We start from the raw sequence: 15643 nt of genomic DNA on the forward strand, positions 1-15643 counted from the left end.
CATACTAACCCAGAGTGGAGATCATATCTAGCTTGCTATGCAGAGCCCAGGGGGTGGCTACACAGCGTGATTTGACACAGCTAATCACTGTGTCACATGCTCTAAGGTGAGCGCAATCACTTTGGGGGGTCACCGAGGCACATCACGGCTGTTTTGTGACACTTGAACTCAGCACGCTGGATAATTTGGACATTTAAAGTCTTCTTTGGATACGGATACACAATAAAAGATTATTTTGGATATTGTGGACACTATTATAAGGATTTCACTGATAGTGATTGCATTAATTGATTTCAAGGTTCACTGGGCACTTATATGCAGATTAATCTTAAAATGTAATATATCTTTGCATGTTGCACTATATGTTAGTTATTGCACGTTTTTTAACTTGTCACTGGTTTATATATTTACTATATGTACAATAATGTATGATTAATTGTTGTTATAATTATATGTATGCACATTGCACTTGGAATTGTTTAAACATATACATGCTGTATCTTAGATGGTGTTATGCGGATTGCACATAGGAAGTAGTATATGCAAACATATATATATTTGTTTTTTTATTTTATGTAATTTTGGGTATTATCTTTTTAATGATTTATAATTAAGCGCAGCGCAAATTTCTATTTATATTTACAATACTGATGAGTGATTACCTTTTTTGGGTTCTGCAGATACTTTTTCAGGCTTCTTCTCTGGAGTCTCTGCATAGTAAAAAAATTGTGATATATAAGTGCAGCGCTTCAACAACTTGTGCATAAATAGATAACAAATAGTCTGTTCAAACAAACATAAATAGGTAATGTGAAAGTTAATTGCACCAACAGCAAAAATCCTTTGGTGAGCCAAACATATGAGGTGCACGTCCTCAGTGAGACAAGAAATTCTGTAGTCTCACCACCTGCTTTCCACCAAGAATCACTCTGAGGCTTACTAGAGTGCATGTGACTCTCATGAGACAAGTCTAAAACAGTGCTTGTTATGCTGAATTTTGCCACAGTTTCAATTGTATAGTATATTCTACACTATTTCCAGGGGCTGCTATATTCACATTTTTCATTGTACAAAAATGTACAGTATATTAGTTGCATTTGCCATACTCATAAAATACCAACCTTTACACTTAACAAATGCAGTACTATGAGTTATTTACATTTGTTGAATTCCACAGATACCTTTTCTAGTTTCTTTTCTGTGTTTACTCACACATAATTATTTTTTTTACCTTACCAGTGCAATACTGATGAATAATTACCTTTTTTAGGTTCTGCAGATACTTTTTCAGGTTTCTTCTCTGGAGTCTCTGCATAGTAAAAAAATTGTGATATATAAGTGCAGCGCTTCAACAACTTGTGCATAAAATAATAAATGGATTCCAAACAATCTGTTCAAACAAACATAAATAGGTAATGTGAAAGTTAATCGCACAAACAGCAAAAATCCTTTGGTGAGCCAAACACATATAGTGCAAATCCTCAGTGAGACAAGAAATTCTGTGATTTCACCACGTGTCCTCCACCAAGAATCACTCTGAGGCTTACCGGAGTGCATGTGACCCTTATGAGATAAGTCTAAAACAGTACTTGTTATGCTGAATTTTGCCACAGTTTTAATTGTATAGTGTATTCTACATTGTGTGCTGGGGCTGCTATATTCACTTTTTTCATTGTACAAAAATGTATATTAGTTGCATTTGCCGTACTCATAAAATACCAACCTTTACATTCAACAAATATGGTACTATGAGTTATTTACATTTATTGGGTTCCATAGATACCTTTTCTAGTTTCTTTTCTGTGTGTACACACACATATAATTTTTTTTATACCTTACTAATGCAATACTGATGAGTGATTACCTTTTTTGGGTTCTGCAGATACTTTTTCAGGTTTCTTCTCTGAAGTCTCTGCATAGTAAAAAAATTGTGATATATAAGTGCAGCGCTTCAACAACTTGTGCATAAAATAATAAATGGATTCCAAACAATCTGTTCAAACAAACATAAATAGGTAATGTGAAAGTTAATCGCACAAACAGCAAAAATCCTTTGGTGAGCCAAACACATATAGTGCAAATCCTCAGTGAGACAAGAAATTCTGTGATTTCACCACGTGTCCTCCACCAAGAATCACTCTGAGGCTTACCGGAGTGCATGTAACCCTTATGAGATAAGTCTAAAACAGTGCTTGTTATGCTGAATTTTGCCACAGTATTAATTGTTAAGTGTATTCTACATTGTGTGCTGGGGCTGCTATATTCACTTTTTTCATTGTACAAAAATGTATATTAGTTGCATTTGCCGTACTCATAAAATACCAACCTTTACATTCAACAAATACAGTACTATGAGTTATTTACATTTGTTGGGTTCCATAGATACCTTTTCTAGTTTTTTTTCTGTGTGTACACACACATATAATTTTTTTTGTACCTTACTAATGCAATACTGATGAGTGATTACCTTTTTTGGGTTCTGCAGATACTTTTTCAGGTTTCTTCTCTGGAGTCTCTGCATAGTAAAAAAATTGTGATATATAAGTGCAGCGCTTCAACAACTTGTGCATAAAATAATACATGTATAACAAAAAATCTGTTCAAACAAACATAAATAGGTAATGTGAAAGTTAATTGCACCAACAGCAAAAATCCTTTGGTGAGCCAAACACATAAGGTTCATATCCTCAGTAAAACAAGAAATTCTGTGATTTCACCACGTGTCCTCCACCAAGAATCACTCTGAAGCTGACCAGAGTGCATGTGACCCTCATGAGACAAGTCTAAAACAGTGCTTGTTATGCTGAATTTTCACTCCGTTTCAATTGTATAGTGTATTCTACACTGTGTGATGGGGCTGCTATATTTACTTTTTTCATTGTACAAAAATGTATATTAGTTGCATTTGCCATACTCATAAAATACCAACCTTTACAGTTGTTGGGTTCCACCAATACCTTTTCTAGTTTCTTTTCTGTGTTTATTCACACATAATTATTTTTTTACCTTACCAATGCAATACTGATGAGTGATTACCTTTTTTGGGTTCTGTAGATACTTTTTCAGGTTTCTTCTCTGGAGTCTCTGCATAGTAAAAAAATTGTGATGTATACGTGCAGCACTTCAACAACCTGTGCATAAAATAATAAATGGATAACAAACAATCTGTTCAAACATAAATAGGTACAGGCATACCCCACTTTTAAGTACACAATGGGGTTTATTTACTAAAGCTGGAAAGTGCAAAATCAGGCTCACTTCTGCATAAAAACTAATGAGCTTCCAGATTTTATTACCAAAGCTTAATTGAACAATCTGGGGTTAGAAGCTCATTGGTTTCTATGCAGAAGGGAGTCTAATTTTGCACTTTCCAGCTTTCGTAAATAAACCCCATTGTGTACTTAAAAGTGGCATATGCCTGTAATGTGAAAGTTAATTGCACCAACAGCAAAAATCCTTTGGTGAGCCAAACACATAAGGTACAAATCCTCAGTGAGACAAGAAATTCTGTGATTTCACCATGTGTCCTCCACCAAGAATCACTCTGAGGCTTACCAGAGTGCATGTGACCCTCATGAGACAAGTCTAAAACAGTGCTTGTTATGCTGAATTTTGCCACAGTTTTAATTGTATAGTGTATTCTACACTGTGTGCTGGGGCTGCTATATTCACATTTTGCATTGTGCAAAAATGTATATTAGTTGCATTTGCCGTACTCATAAAATACCAACCTTTACATTCAACAACTGTAGTACTATGAGTTATTTACATTTTTGGGTTCCATAGATACCTTTCCTAGTTTCTTTTCTGTGTTTACTCACACATAATTATTTGTTTTCCTTGCCAATGCAATACTGATGAGTGATTACCTTTTTTGGGTTCTGCAGATACTTTTTCAGGTTTCTTCTCTAGAGTCTCTGCATAGTAAAACAATTGTGATATATAAGTGCAGAGCTTCAACAACTTGTGCATAAAATAATACATGGATAACAATCAATCTGTTCAAACAAACATAAATAGGTAATGTGAAAGTTAATTGCACCAACAGCAAAAATCCTTTGGTTAGCCAAACACATAAGGTGCAAATCCTCAGGGAGACAAGAAATTCTGTGATTTCACCACGTGTCTGCCACCAAGAATCACTCTGAGGCATACCAGAGTGCATGTGACCCTTATGAGACAAGTCTAAAACAGTGCTTGTTTTGCAGAATTTTGCCACTGTTTCAATTGTATAGTGTATTCTACACTGTGTGCTGGGGCTGCTATATTGACATTTTTCATTGTCCAAAAATGTATATTAGCTGCATTTTTCGTACTCATAAAATACCAACCTTTACATTTGTTGGGTTCCACAGATACCTTTTCCAGTTTCTTTTCTGTGTTTACTCACACATAATTATTTTTATACCTTAGCAATACAATACTGATGAGTGATTACCTTTTTTGGGTTCTGCAGATACTTTTTCAGGTTTCTTCTCTGGAGTCTCTGCATAGTAAAAAAAATGTGATATATAAGTTCAGTGCTTCAACAACTTGTGCATAAAATAATAAATGGATAACAAACAATCTGTTCAAACAAACATAAATAGGTAATGTGAAAGTTAATCGCACAAACAGCAAAAATCCTTTGGTGAGCCAAACACATATAGTGCAAATCCTCAGCGAGACAAGAAATTCTGTGATTTCACCACCTGTCTTCCACCAAGAATCACTCTGAGGCTTACCAGAGTGCATGTGACCCTCATTAGACAAGTCTAAAACAGTGCTTTTTATGCTGAATTTTGCCACAACTTCAATTGTATAGTGTATTCTACACTGTGTGCTGGGGCTGCTATATTCACATTTTTCATTGTACAAAAATGTACAGTATATTAGTTGCATTTGCCGTACTCAGAAAAAACAAACCTTTACACTTAACAAATGCAGTACTATGAGTTATTTACATTTGTTGAATTCCACAGATACCTTTTCTAGTTTATTTTCTCTGTTTACTCACACATAATTATTTTTTTTTACCTTACCAATGCAATACTGATGAATGATTACCTTTTTTGGGTTCTGCAGATACTTTTTCAGGTTTCTTCTCTGGAGTCTCTGCATAGTTAAAAAATTGTGATATATACGTGCAGCGCTTCAATAACTTGGGCATAAAATAATAAATGAATAACAAACAATCTGCTCAAATAAACATAAATAAGTAATGTGAAATTTAATTGCACCAATAGCAAAAATCCTTTATTGAGCCAAACACATAAGCTACAAATCCTCAGTAAGAGAAGAAATTCTGTGATTTCACCACGTTTCTTCCACTCTTCCACTAAGAACCGATACTTGCAATACTGATAAGTGATTAGTTTTTTAGGGGTTCTGCAGAAACTTTTTCCATCTTTATTTCTGGTGTCTCCGTATAGTAAAATAATGTATATTAGCCTAAATATCTTTCTGCATTTACCCCACACAGACTATAACCAACTTCATTTTCATGACTTACAAGTTCTATGAATGATTTACCTTTCTTGGGTTCCATAGGCACCTTTTCTAATTTCTTCTCTGGTGTCTCTGAACAGTCAAATAAGATGTAATTGTTCAAAACATCTTTCTGTGTTTTCCCCATTCATATTATAACCACCTTTACATTTTGCAAAAGCAATACTGATGAATTAATACCTTTTTTGAGTTCCACTGATACTTTTTCAGGTTTCTTTTCTGGAGTCTCTGCATAAAAAATAAAAATACATATATATTAGTTCAAAATAAATTTCTCTGATTACCTTATTCACATTGCAATCATACTGTTTAAGGGTTTTTTCTCTGGAGTCTCTGCACAGTAAAATAAGGTTTAACAGTTCAAAATAGTTTCTGTGTTAACCTCTCTCACATTATAACTACCTTAACAACTCACAAATACATGATTTGTAATACTGCGATACTAATGAGTGATTACCTTTTTTTGTTTCCACAGATACCTTTTCTGGTTTCTTTACTGGTGTCTCTGCATAGTAAAATATTGTATAATAGCTCAAACTATTCTTCTGCATTAACCTTACTTACATTATAACAACCTTTCTCTTCATGACTTACAAGTACTATGAATGATTACCTTTTTTGGGTTCCACAGATACCTTTTCTAATTTCTTCTCTGGTATCTCTGCATAGTAAAGTAAGGTGTAATAGTTCAAAATCTCTTTCTATGTTTACCTTGCTCACATTATATATACCTTTTCACATTAACAATGCAGTACTAATTAGTGATTACCTTTTTTATGTTCTATGGGTACTTTTTCTAATTTCTTCTCTGGTGTCTCTGTATAGTAAGATAAGGTTTAATAGTGCAAAATATCTTTCTGCATTTAATACACTCCCAATATAACCCCATTAATCTCTTATAAGTAAATAAGTGATTTACCTTTTTTGGGTTCCACAGATACCTTTTCTAATTTCTTCTCTAATATCTCTGAATAGTCAAATAAGATGTAATAGTTCAAAATATCTTCCTGCATATACCGCACTAATATTATAACATCCCTTTACAGTTTACAAATGCACTACTGATGAGTGATTACCTTTCTTGGCTTCTGCAGATACTTTTTCAGGTTTCTTCTCTTGAGTCTCTGTATTGTAAAAAAAAATGTATTAGTTTAAAATATATTTCTCCAATTACCTTATTCACAATGTATCCACCTCCATGATTTACAAACATGATGGTTGATTTACCTTTTTTTGGTTCCACAGATACCTTTTCTAATTTCTTCACTGGTTTCTCTGTATAGTAAAAAAAATGGAAATTTATTTATTACATGTATTTATATAGCTCTGACAATTTACGGAGACAATTTCACATCAGTCCATTTCTTCCAGGATCTTACAATCTAAGATTCCTAGCTCACTTTCATATACCAGGGTTCATTTAGATAAGATCCAATTAATCTACAAGCATTTCCTTGGAATGTGGAAGGAAACCAGAATACCTGGAGTAAACGCAAGCACAGGAAGAGCATGCACAGTCTATTCAGGTGGGTCGGGATTTGAACTTACAAAAGTGCTACCAGGGATAAGTGTTAACTGCTAAGCCACTGCGCTGTCCATTAGTAATAGTTGAACATATGTAGTATTTCCACATTTACCTTACTCATATTATAACCACCTTCATAGCATACAAATAGTAGAGATAATTTACCTTTTTTGGTTTCCACAGATAGTTTCTTCTCTGGTATCTCTGCATAGCAATATAAGATGTAATGATTTAAAATATCTTTTTGCATTTTCCTCACTCATATCATAACAACCCTTATGTTTTACAAATGCAATACCGATGAGTGATTACCTTTTTTGGGTTCTGCAGATAATTTTTCAAGTTTCTTCTCTGGTGTCTCTGTGTAGTAAAATATGGTTTAATAGTTAAAAATATCTTGCTGCATTTACTCTACTCACACTATAGCCACCTTCATCTTGATTTACAAATGCTATGAGTTATTTACCTTTTTTGGTTTCCACAGTCACCTTTTCTAATGTCTTCTCTGGTTGCTCTGCATAGTAAATTAGGTGTGAGTTCAAAATATATTTCTACATTTACATCACTCACATTATGGTCACCTTCATGACTTACAAGTACTATGAATGATTTACCTTTTTGGGGTTCTGTTTTTTTTTCTGGTGTCTCTGCATAGGACAATAATGAATACTAGTTCAAATATCTTTCTGCATTTGCCCCACCCACATTATAGCCAACTTCATTTTCATAACTTACAAATACTATGAATGACTTACTTTTTTTAAGTTCCACAGATACCTTTTCTGATTTCCTCTCTGGTATCTCTGAATAGTCAAATGAAATGTAATAGTTCAAAATATCTTCCTGGATTTGCCACACATATATTATAACAACCTTTATAGTTTACAAATGCAGAACTGATGAGTGATTACCTTTCTTGGGTTTTACGGTTACTTTTTCAGGTTTCTTTTCTGGAGTCTCTGTATAGTAAAATAAGGATTAATAGTTCAAAATATATGTCTGCGTTTACCTTTTTTACATTATAACCACATTTGCAATTTACAAGTGTAATATTCATGAGTGATTACCTTTTTTGCTTTCCACAGATATCCCTTCTGGTTTCTTCTCTGTTATATCTGCATAAAAATAAAATAATGTATAATAGCTCAAAATATCTTTCTTCCTTTACCTCACTCACATTATAGCCACCTTCATCTTCATGACTTTCAAGTACTATGAATGATGTACCTTTTTTGGGTTCTGCAGATACCTTTTCCAGTTTTTTCTCTGGTGTCTCTGTATAGTAAAATAATATATACTAGTTCAAATATCTTTAATTTACATGCATTTTTATTACATTTTAGAACATAAGTGAGCCTGCAACTGCAGGTAGGACAAGGAAGGAAAATAATAAACAAAGAAGCTAGCCTCACAGGGCATAATGGTATACATACATATATTACACAAATACAATTGACACTAAAGTATAAAAGGAAATAGAGGTTTTTCATCATGTACTGCTATACAGAGTTGCACATCAATAGGTTATTTGTAATACCAGAGTAGCCATGGTTGCCAATCTTTCTCAAATGTTACCAGTGAGTCTGTTCCAAGAGCAATACACTTTCAAAGGAATATGTTCCTGAATAGTGGCTATGACTTCCAATAGATTGGGTGCCAGCTCCCTTTTCCAATATCTCATAATGTTTAGCGGCCATCAAGTTACTAGAAATTAACATCTGGAAGACCACTGAGAATTTATTTATTCCTAGATTTAAAATCGCCAAAGATGGCTTCGAGCTTGTAAGGATCCCAGAGACAGTGGAAAGGAGCTGAAACACATTCCGCAAAAAGTTTTGTAGATTTTTCCAGGTTCAGAGGATATAAAATAAATTACCAACTTGGCCACAACCCTGACAGCACAGAGAGGATCCAGAAGAACAAAACAAAACTGGGCAATGCGGTAGGAACCAAGGTATCACCGGGTTACAATTTTCTGTGCAAGCACCCAGTGGTTAACGTAATGGGAAATTACATATGAATAATGGTGAGCAAAGAGCCATTGGGATACTGTGTATGTATTTTTGAGGCCATTCACTCAGGCAAGGATGGGGGAGGTTTTAGTAAACATTAACTTATTCTGCAAATATTATAAAAGTGTGAGATGCCTTTAAGGGGGAGACGGGTTTGCTCATAAAATTGCCACCTTTTGGTGTGAAACTGAAGCTAAAAAAGAGGTGAGGTCAAAATAAAATGCCTTATACTGATAAACTTGAAGAGATCGGCCTTAGAGCATCCTAAGATTGCCCCCTGTGTAAAGATGTTCTACCAAATATAGGGTAGCAAAGTATCAAAGACCTCTATGGGTAATTTTTTAATGCATACCTTGTGAAGAGGTGGGGTGGAAATAGTTCAAATATCTTTCTGCATTCACCCAACTCACATTATAACTAGCTTAATTTTTACAACTTAGAAGTACTATGAATGACTTACCTTTATTGGGTTCTGCAGATACTTTTTCTAATTTCTTCTCTGGTATCTCTGTATAGTCAAATAAGATATAATAGTTTAAAATATCTTTCTGCATTTGCCGCACTAATTTTATAACAATCTTTACACTTTGCAAATGCAGTGCTGATGAGTGATTACCTTTCTTGGGTTCTGCAGATACTTCTTCAGGTTTCTTCTCTGAAGTCTCTGTATAGTAAAATAAGTATTAATAGTTCAAATTATATTGCTGCATTTACCTCCATTACATTATAACTGCCTTTGAAATTTACAAGTGCGATATTATTGAGTGATCACCTTTTTTGGTTTCCACAGATAACTTTTCTGGTTTCTTCTCTGGTGTCTCTGCATAGTAAAATAATGTATAATAGTTCAAAATATTCTGTTACATTAACCTTACTTGAATTATAACAACATTCATCTTCACGATGTACAAGTACTATGAACGATTACCTTTTTTGGGTTCCACAGATACCTTTTCTAATTTCTTCTCTGATATCTCTGCATAGTAAAATAAGGTGTAATAGTTCAACATATCTTTTTATGTTTACCTTGCTCACATTATATCTACCTTTTCAACATTAACAATGTATTTCTAATTAGTGATTACCTTTTTTGGGTTCTACAGGTACTTTTTCCAATTTCTTCTCTGGTGCCTCTGTGTCGCAAGACACCGTTTAATAGTTCAAAATATCTTTCTGCATTTACTTCACTCCCAATATAACCCCCTTAATCTCTTATAAGTAAATAAATGATTTACCTTTTTTATGTTCCACAGATACCTTTTCTAATATCTTCTTTGGTATCTGACATAGTTCAAAATATCTTTCTATATATACTGCACTAATAGTATAACAACCCTTTACAGTTTACAAATGCAGTACTGATGAGTGATTACCTTTCTTGGATTCTACAGATACTTTTTCAGGCTTCTTCTCTGGACTCTCTGTATAGTAAAAAAATGATTAATAGTACAAAATATATTGCTCCATTTACCTGCCTTACATTATACCACCTTTGAAATTTACAAGTGTGATACTAACAAGTGATTACCTTTTTTGGTTTCCATGTATATTAGTTGCATTTGCCATACGCATAAAATTCCCACCTTTACATTTGTTGGGTTCCAAAGATACCTTTTCTAGTTTCTTTTCTGTGTTTACTCACACATAATTATTTGTTTACCTTACCAATGCAATACTGATGAGTGATTACCTTTTTTGGGTTCTGCAGATACCTTTTCCAGTTTCTTCTCTGGTGTCTCTGCATAGTAAAATAATATATTATAGCTCAAACTATTCTTCTGCATTAACCTTACTTGCTTATAACAACAACCTTCACCTTTACAATTTAAAAGTACTATGAATCATTTTTTGGTTCCACCGATACTTTTTCTAACTTCTTCTATGGTATCTCTGCATAGTAAAATAAGGTGTAATAGTTCAACATATCTTTCTATGTTTACCTTGCTCACATTATGTCTACCTTTTTACCAATTAACAATGCAGTGCTGATTAGTGATTACCTTTTTTGGGCTCTACAGGTACTTTTTCTAATATCGTCTCTGGTGTCTCTGTGTAGTAAGATATCGTTTAATAGTTCAAAATATCTTCCTTGGGGGTTGCATGGCGACCGTGACCTAAGATGGCTGGTTAATAGAAGAGCTCCGCTGTACCGCTGGGGATATACATCTGTTTCGGCCGCCTACCAGTGCCACTGCGACAAAGCCTCCACAACCTACCTGCAGTTGCCCCATCCAGCGGAGATGTCCCGTAAGAGGAAGGACTGGGCCCAGCTGCAATAATTATCAGCTTTCTCAAGCCGACCGACCGAAGACCATGCCAAAATGGTGCCAGCATCGGAGACTACAGGCCACACCAAAATGGCAGTGGATGCACACTGGGCCTGGGCTTTCCTGGTGGCCAAGGCTGTACTGCAACAGAGCCAAGGGATTACAGGGACCCCTTCTCCTACTAGATCTGGCTCCTCTACTCCCTCTACCAGGAGTCAAGCCAAATCTAGGCCCAAGATGCCAGCAAAAGATCAGGTTATGCAAAGAGAAGCCCAGGACAGGGTTAGTGGGGCACATGAGCACATGGAAGAATCTAGTCTACAACCAGATCCCATAGCCAGCTTCCCTACTATCAACACACCTATTCTCCATTCTACAATAAAAAAAAGCTGGTGTCCCTCTGTGCTATCCTACAAGTGGACATTACCACCTCCCTGAGACAAGTGAGAGTTGACATTGACGACCTGGGGAACAGAAGGAATTATGTAGAAACAAAAATGGAAGAATTTGCCTCATCCTTCAATGCCTTGGTTGATTCTAAATCTGACAAGGGAGATTACATTGTTTGGAACAAGGTCAAACATGCGGATTTGGAAGATAGGTCACGAAAAAACAACCTAAAAATTAGAGGCGTTTCTGAATCAGTTCTAAATGATCAACGGCCTGTCTTCATCCAATCATTGCTCCGTTCTGTCCTCCCTAATGCTTCTCCAATATAACTAGTTGTGAATAGAGTACACCGCCTTCCTAGGCCGTCTCACCTTCCTGACAACATTCCGAGAGAGGTGATTTTCTGGATGCACTTCTTACACATAAAAGTCCATTCCTCCTACTTATGCAGCCTTGAAAATCTTTCCTGACCTATCTTGCCATACTATGCAGCTGAGGAAAAACATGCTTAAGGTGACTAAAATGCTCCATAATCACAACATCCTGTTTAACCTCTTACCCACTGGGCACTTAAACCCCCTTCTTAACCAGACCAGTTTTCAGTTTTCGGTGCTCTCACATTTTGAATGACAATTTCTCAGTCATGAAAAACTGTACCTATATGAAATTGTTGTCCTTTTTTCACACAAATAGAGCTTTCTTTTGATGGTATTTTTTTTTTGCTCTATAAAAGAAAAAAAGACCGAAAATTCTGTTTCTGTTATAAAATTTTGCAAATCAGTAATTTTTCTTTATAAATTTTGGGCAAAATTTATACTGCTACATATCTTTGATAAAAATAACCCAAATTGGTGTATATTATTTGGTCATTGTGAGAGTTATAGAGTCCACAAGCTATGGTGCCAATCTCTGAAAATTGATCACACCTGATGTACTGACGACCCGTGATCTCATTTCTTGAGACCCTAACAAGCCAGGGGAGTACAAATACCCCACAAATGACCCCTTTTTGGAAATTAGAAATTCCAAGGTATTTAGTAAGAAGCATGGTGAGTTTTTTAAAGTTGTAATTTTTTTCCTACAATTCTTTGAAAAATCAAGATTTTTTTCACAAAATTATTATATTAGCAGGTTATTTCTCACACACAGCATATGCATAGCACAAATTACACTCCAAAACACATTCTGCTACTCCTCCTGAGTATGGCGATACCACATGTGTGAGACTTTTACACAGCGTGGCCACATACATAGGCCCAAAATGCAGGGAGCACCGTCAGGCGTTCTTGGAGCATAAATTACACATATCATTTCTTGATTATCTCTTACACTTTTGAAGGCCCTGGAGCACCAGGACAATGACAACGCCCCAAAAATTACCCAATTTTGGAAAGAAAACAACCCAATGTATAATCTATGAAGCATAATCAGTCTTTCGAACATGTCATTATTTTCTACACATTTTTGGAAAATGTGTGAAGAAAATGAAAACACATTTTTTTTTACACAAAAGTTGTCTATATATACAATATTTCTAACACATAGCATGTACATACCAAAAATTACACCCCAAAATAGATTCTCCTACTCCTCCTGAGTATGGTGATACCACATGTGGGAGACTTTTACAAACCTGGTTACATACAGAGGCCCAACATGCAGGGAGCACCATCGGGTGTTCTAGGGGCATAAATGTCAAATCTAATTTGACTACTAGGGATGGGCCGAACACCCCAAGGTTCGGTTCACACCAGAACATACCAAACAGTCAAAAAATTTGGCAGAACACACGAACACCATTAAGATAGTAAAAAAAAATTGTCACTGAACCAGTATTGCTGGTAAAAAACTCAGTCAGATGCGAACAATATGTGGTGTTCGGAGAAAATTCAGAACACCGTTAAAGTCTATGGGACACGAACATGAATAATCAAAAGTGATCATTTTAAAGGCTCATATGCAAGTTATTGTCATAAAAAGTGTTTGGGGACCCAGGTCCTGCCCCAGGGGACATGTATCAATGCAAACTTTTTTTTAAAAACAGCCTTTTTTTGGGAGCAGTGATTTTTTAATGCTTAAAGTGAAACAATAAAAATGAAATATTCCTTTAAATATCGTGCCTGGGGGGTGTCTACAGTATGCCTGTAAAGTGGCTGGGGTCACCCGTTCATGTAAACGGGTGACCCCGCCCTCCTCTGATACCACGGGGAAGCCATAGGGAAGTCCCTGTGCATCAGAGGGGGCGGGGTCACTTCCCTCAGTTAACTGTCACAAGAACAGAAGCGTCACACAGCAGAAGCCTCCCATTGAGGTGAATTGTCCTGAGGATGAAGCGGGGAAGAAGAAGCCAGAGGAAGATGCCAGAGGAAGATGGAGAAGACCGGAGGAAGAAGCAGAGGTAGATAGAGGAAGAAGTGGGGGAAGAAGAAGATGGCGGAAGAAGGAGGAAAACGAAAGAAGACCAGAAGACGATGGAGGAAGAAGCAGGGGAAAGAATGAAGACATTAATAATAAAGGAATTGTCAAAAACCTGCTATTGTCTTTTTTACCATTTTGACACTTTTTTTGTGAAATGGTAGGGGTATTTGTACCCCATTACCAATTCACACAGGGGGGGTTGGATCTGGGGGTCCCCTTGTTAAAGGTTGCTTCCAGATTCTGATAAGCTACAGACCGCCGGGCAAGGGTTGTGGGGATGAAGACCTTGTCCCAATCAACATGGGGACAAGGTGCTTTGGGGGCTACCGCAAAGCACCCTCCCCATGTTGAGGGCATGTGGCCTGGTACAGTTCAGGAGGGGGGCGCTCTCTTGTCCCCCTCTTTTCCTGTGGTCTGCCAGCTTGCGTGTTTGGATAAGGGTCTGGTATGGATTTTGAGGGGACCCCTATGCCATTTTTTTTTTAATTTTGGCACAGGGTTCCCCTTAAAAGCCATACCAGGCCCTTAGGTCTGGTATGGATTTTTAGGGGGACCCCTATGACATTTTTTTTTTAATTTGGTGCAGGGTTCCCCTTAATTTCCATATCAGACCCAAAGGGCCTGGTATGAATTTTAGGGGGACCCCACACAATTTTTTTTTAAACTTTGATTCGGGGTTTCCCTTAATATTCATACCAGACCCAAAGGGCCTGGTAATTGACTGGGGGAATCCCATGCTCTTTTTTTCAATGATTTTAATCTATATTGCTGAGACCCGACAAGTCATTACAGCCGCGATCAGTTTTAAATGACAATTTTTCCTTTAGTAATGTCATTTTGCTGTGGTACTGTTTTAAACACGGGAAAAATGCGTCACTTTACAGACATACTATAGACATCAACCAGACACAATATTTAATGGAAAATTTCATTTTTATTGTTTCACTTTAAGCATTAAGAAAATCACTGCGCCCAAAAAAAACAGACATTTAAAAAAAAAAAATTTCATTGATACATGTCCCCTGGGGCAGGACCCGGGTCCCCAAACACTTTTTATGACAATAACTTGCATATAAGCCTTTAAAATTAACACTTTTGATTTTTCATGTTAATGTCCCATAGACTTTAACGGTGTTCTGAATTTTCTCCGAACACCACATATTGTTCGCATCTGACTGAGTTTTTTACCAGCAATACTGGTTCAGTGACAATTTTTTTTTACTATCTGGTATGCCCATAAGGCCTACATGCAAGGTGTACTTATTCAACTGAGCGCCAGAGAAAAAAGGGATAAAAAACAGAAATTAAATGACCTGACACAATGAATACGTGCCTTAGAAACCACAAATAAAAGCTGTGTTACCCCAAAACCTCCTTGGAGCTAGCAAAACTCCATCTTGAACTACACAGGCTGCTGCTTGATCAGTATGATCGGTACACCAAGGCCCTTAAACCTAACTTGTATTCCTCTGGGAACAGAGCAGGCAAACTCTTAGCTAAGCAATTCCAAGCTCAGAGAACCACATCAAAAATTTATTTTCTCT

General features: G+C 36.2%; 1 protein-coding gene across 1 annotated transcript in view; it reads right to left on the minus strand.

Moving 5' to 3' along the window:
* Positions 1 to 15643, minus strand: part of LOC141141259 (uncharacterized) — a 1017917-nt gene that overhangs the window by 11765 nt on the left and 990509 nt on the right. Inside the window, exons 162-189 of the mRNA XM_073628940.1 lie at positions 10715 to 10762; positions 10398 to 10445; positions 10110 to 10157; positions 9953 to 10000; positions 9797 to 9844; positions 9641 to 9688; positions 9485 to 9532; positions 8240 to 8287; positions 8080 to 8127; positions 7924 to 7971; positions 7768 to 7815; positions 7627 to 7659; positions 7479 to 7526; positions 7325 to 7372; positions 7178 to 7216; positions 6715 to 6762; positions 6564 to 6611; positions 6407 to 6454; positions 6257 to 6304; positions 6101 to 6148; positions 5945 to 5992; positions 5668 to 5715; positions 5512 to 5559; positions 5047 to 5094; positions 4439 to 4486; positions 3870 to 3917; positions 3037 to 3084; positions 1262 to 1309 (exon numbers count right to left, since the gene is read on the minus strand). Of these exons, the coding sequence (XP_073485041.1) occupies positions 1262 to 1309; positions 3037 to 3084; positions 3870 to 3917; positions 4439 to 4486; positions 5047 to 5094; positions 5512 to 5559; positions 5668 to 5715; positions 5945 to 5992; positions 6101 to 6148; positions 6257 to 6304; positions 6407 to 6454; positions 6564 to 6611; positions 6715 to 6762; positions 7178 to 7216; positions 7325 to 7372; positions 7479 to 7526; positions 7627 to 7659; positions 7768 to 7815; positions 7924 to 7971; positions 8080 to 8127; positions 8240 to 8287; positions 9485 to 9532; positions 9641 to 9688; positions 9797 to 9844; positions 9953 to 10000; positions 10110 to 10157; positions 10398 to 10445; positions 10715 to 10762 (1320 nt within the window). The remainder of the gene's footprint in view (positions 1 to 1261; positions 1310 to 3036; positions 3085 to 3869; positions 3918 to 4438; positions 4487 to 5046; positions 5095 to 5511; positions 5560 to 5667; positions 5716 to 5944; positions 5993 to 6100; positions 6149 to 6256; positions 6305 to 6406; positions 6455 to 6563; positions 6612 to 6714; positions 6763 to 7177; positions 7217 to 7324; positions 7373 to 7478; positions 7527 to 7626; positions 7660 to 7767; positions 7816 to 7923; positions 7972 to 8079; positions 8128 to 8239; positions 8288 to 9484; positions 9533 to 9640; positions 9689 to 9796; positions 9845 to 9952; positions 10001 to 10109; positions 10158 to 10397; positions 10446 to 10714; positions 10763 to 15643) is intronic.

Source organism: Aquarana catesbeiana, linkage group LG04, assembly GCF_042186555.1.
Source record: "Aquarana catesbeiana isolate 2022-GZ linkage group LG04, ASM4218655v1, whole genome shotgun sequence".
In the NCBI taxonomy this organism is placed as follows: Eukaryota; Metazoa; Chordata; class Amphibia; order Anura; family Ranidae; genus Aquarana; species Aquarana catesbeiana.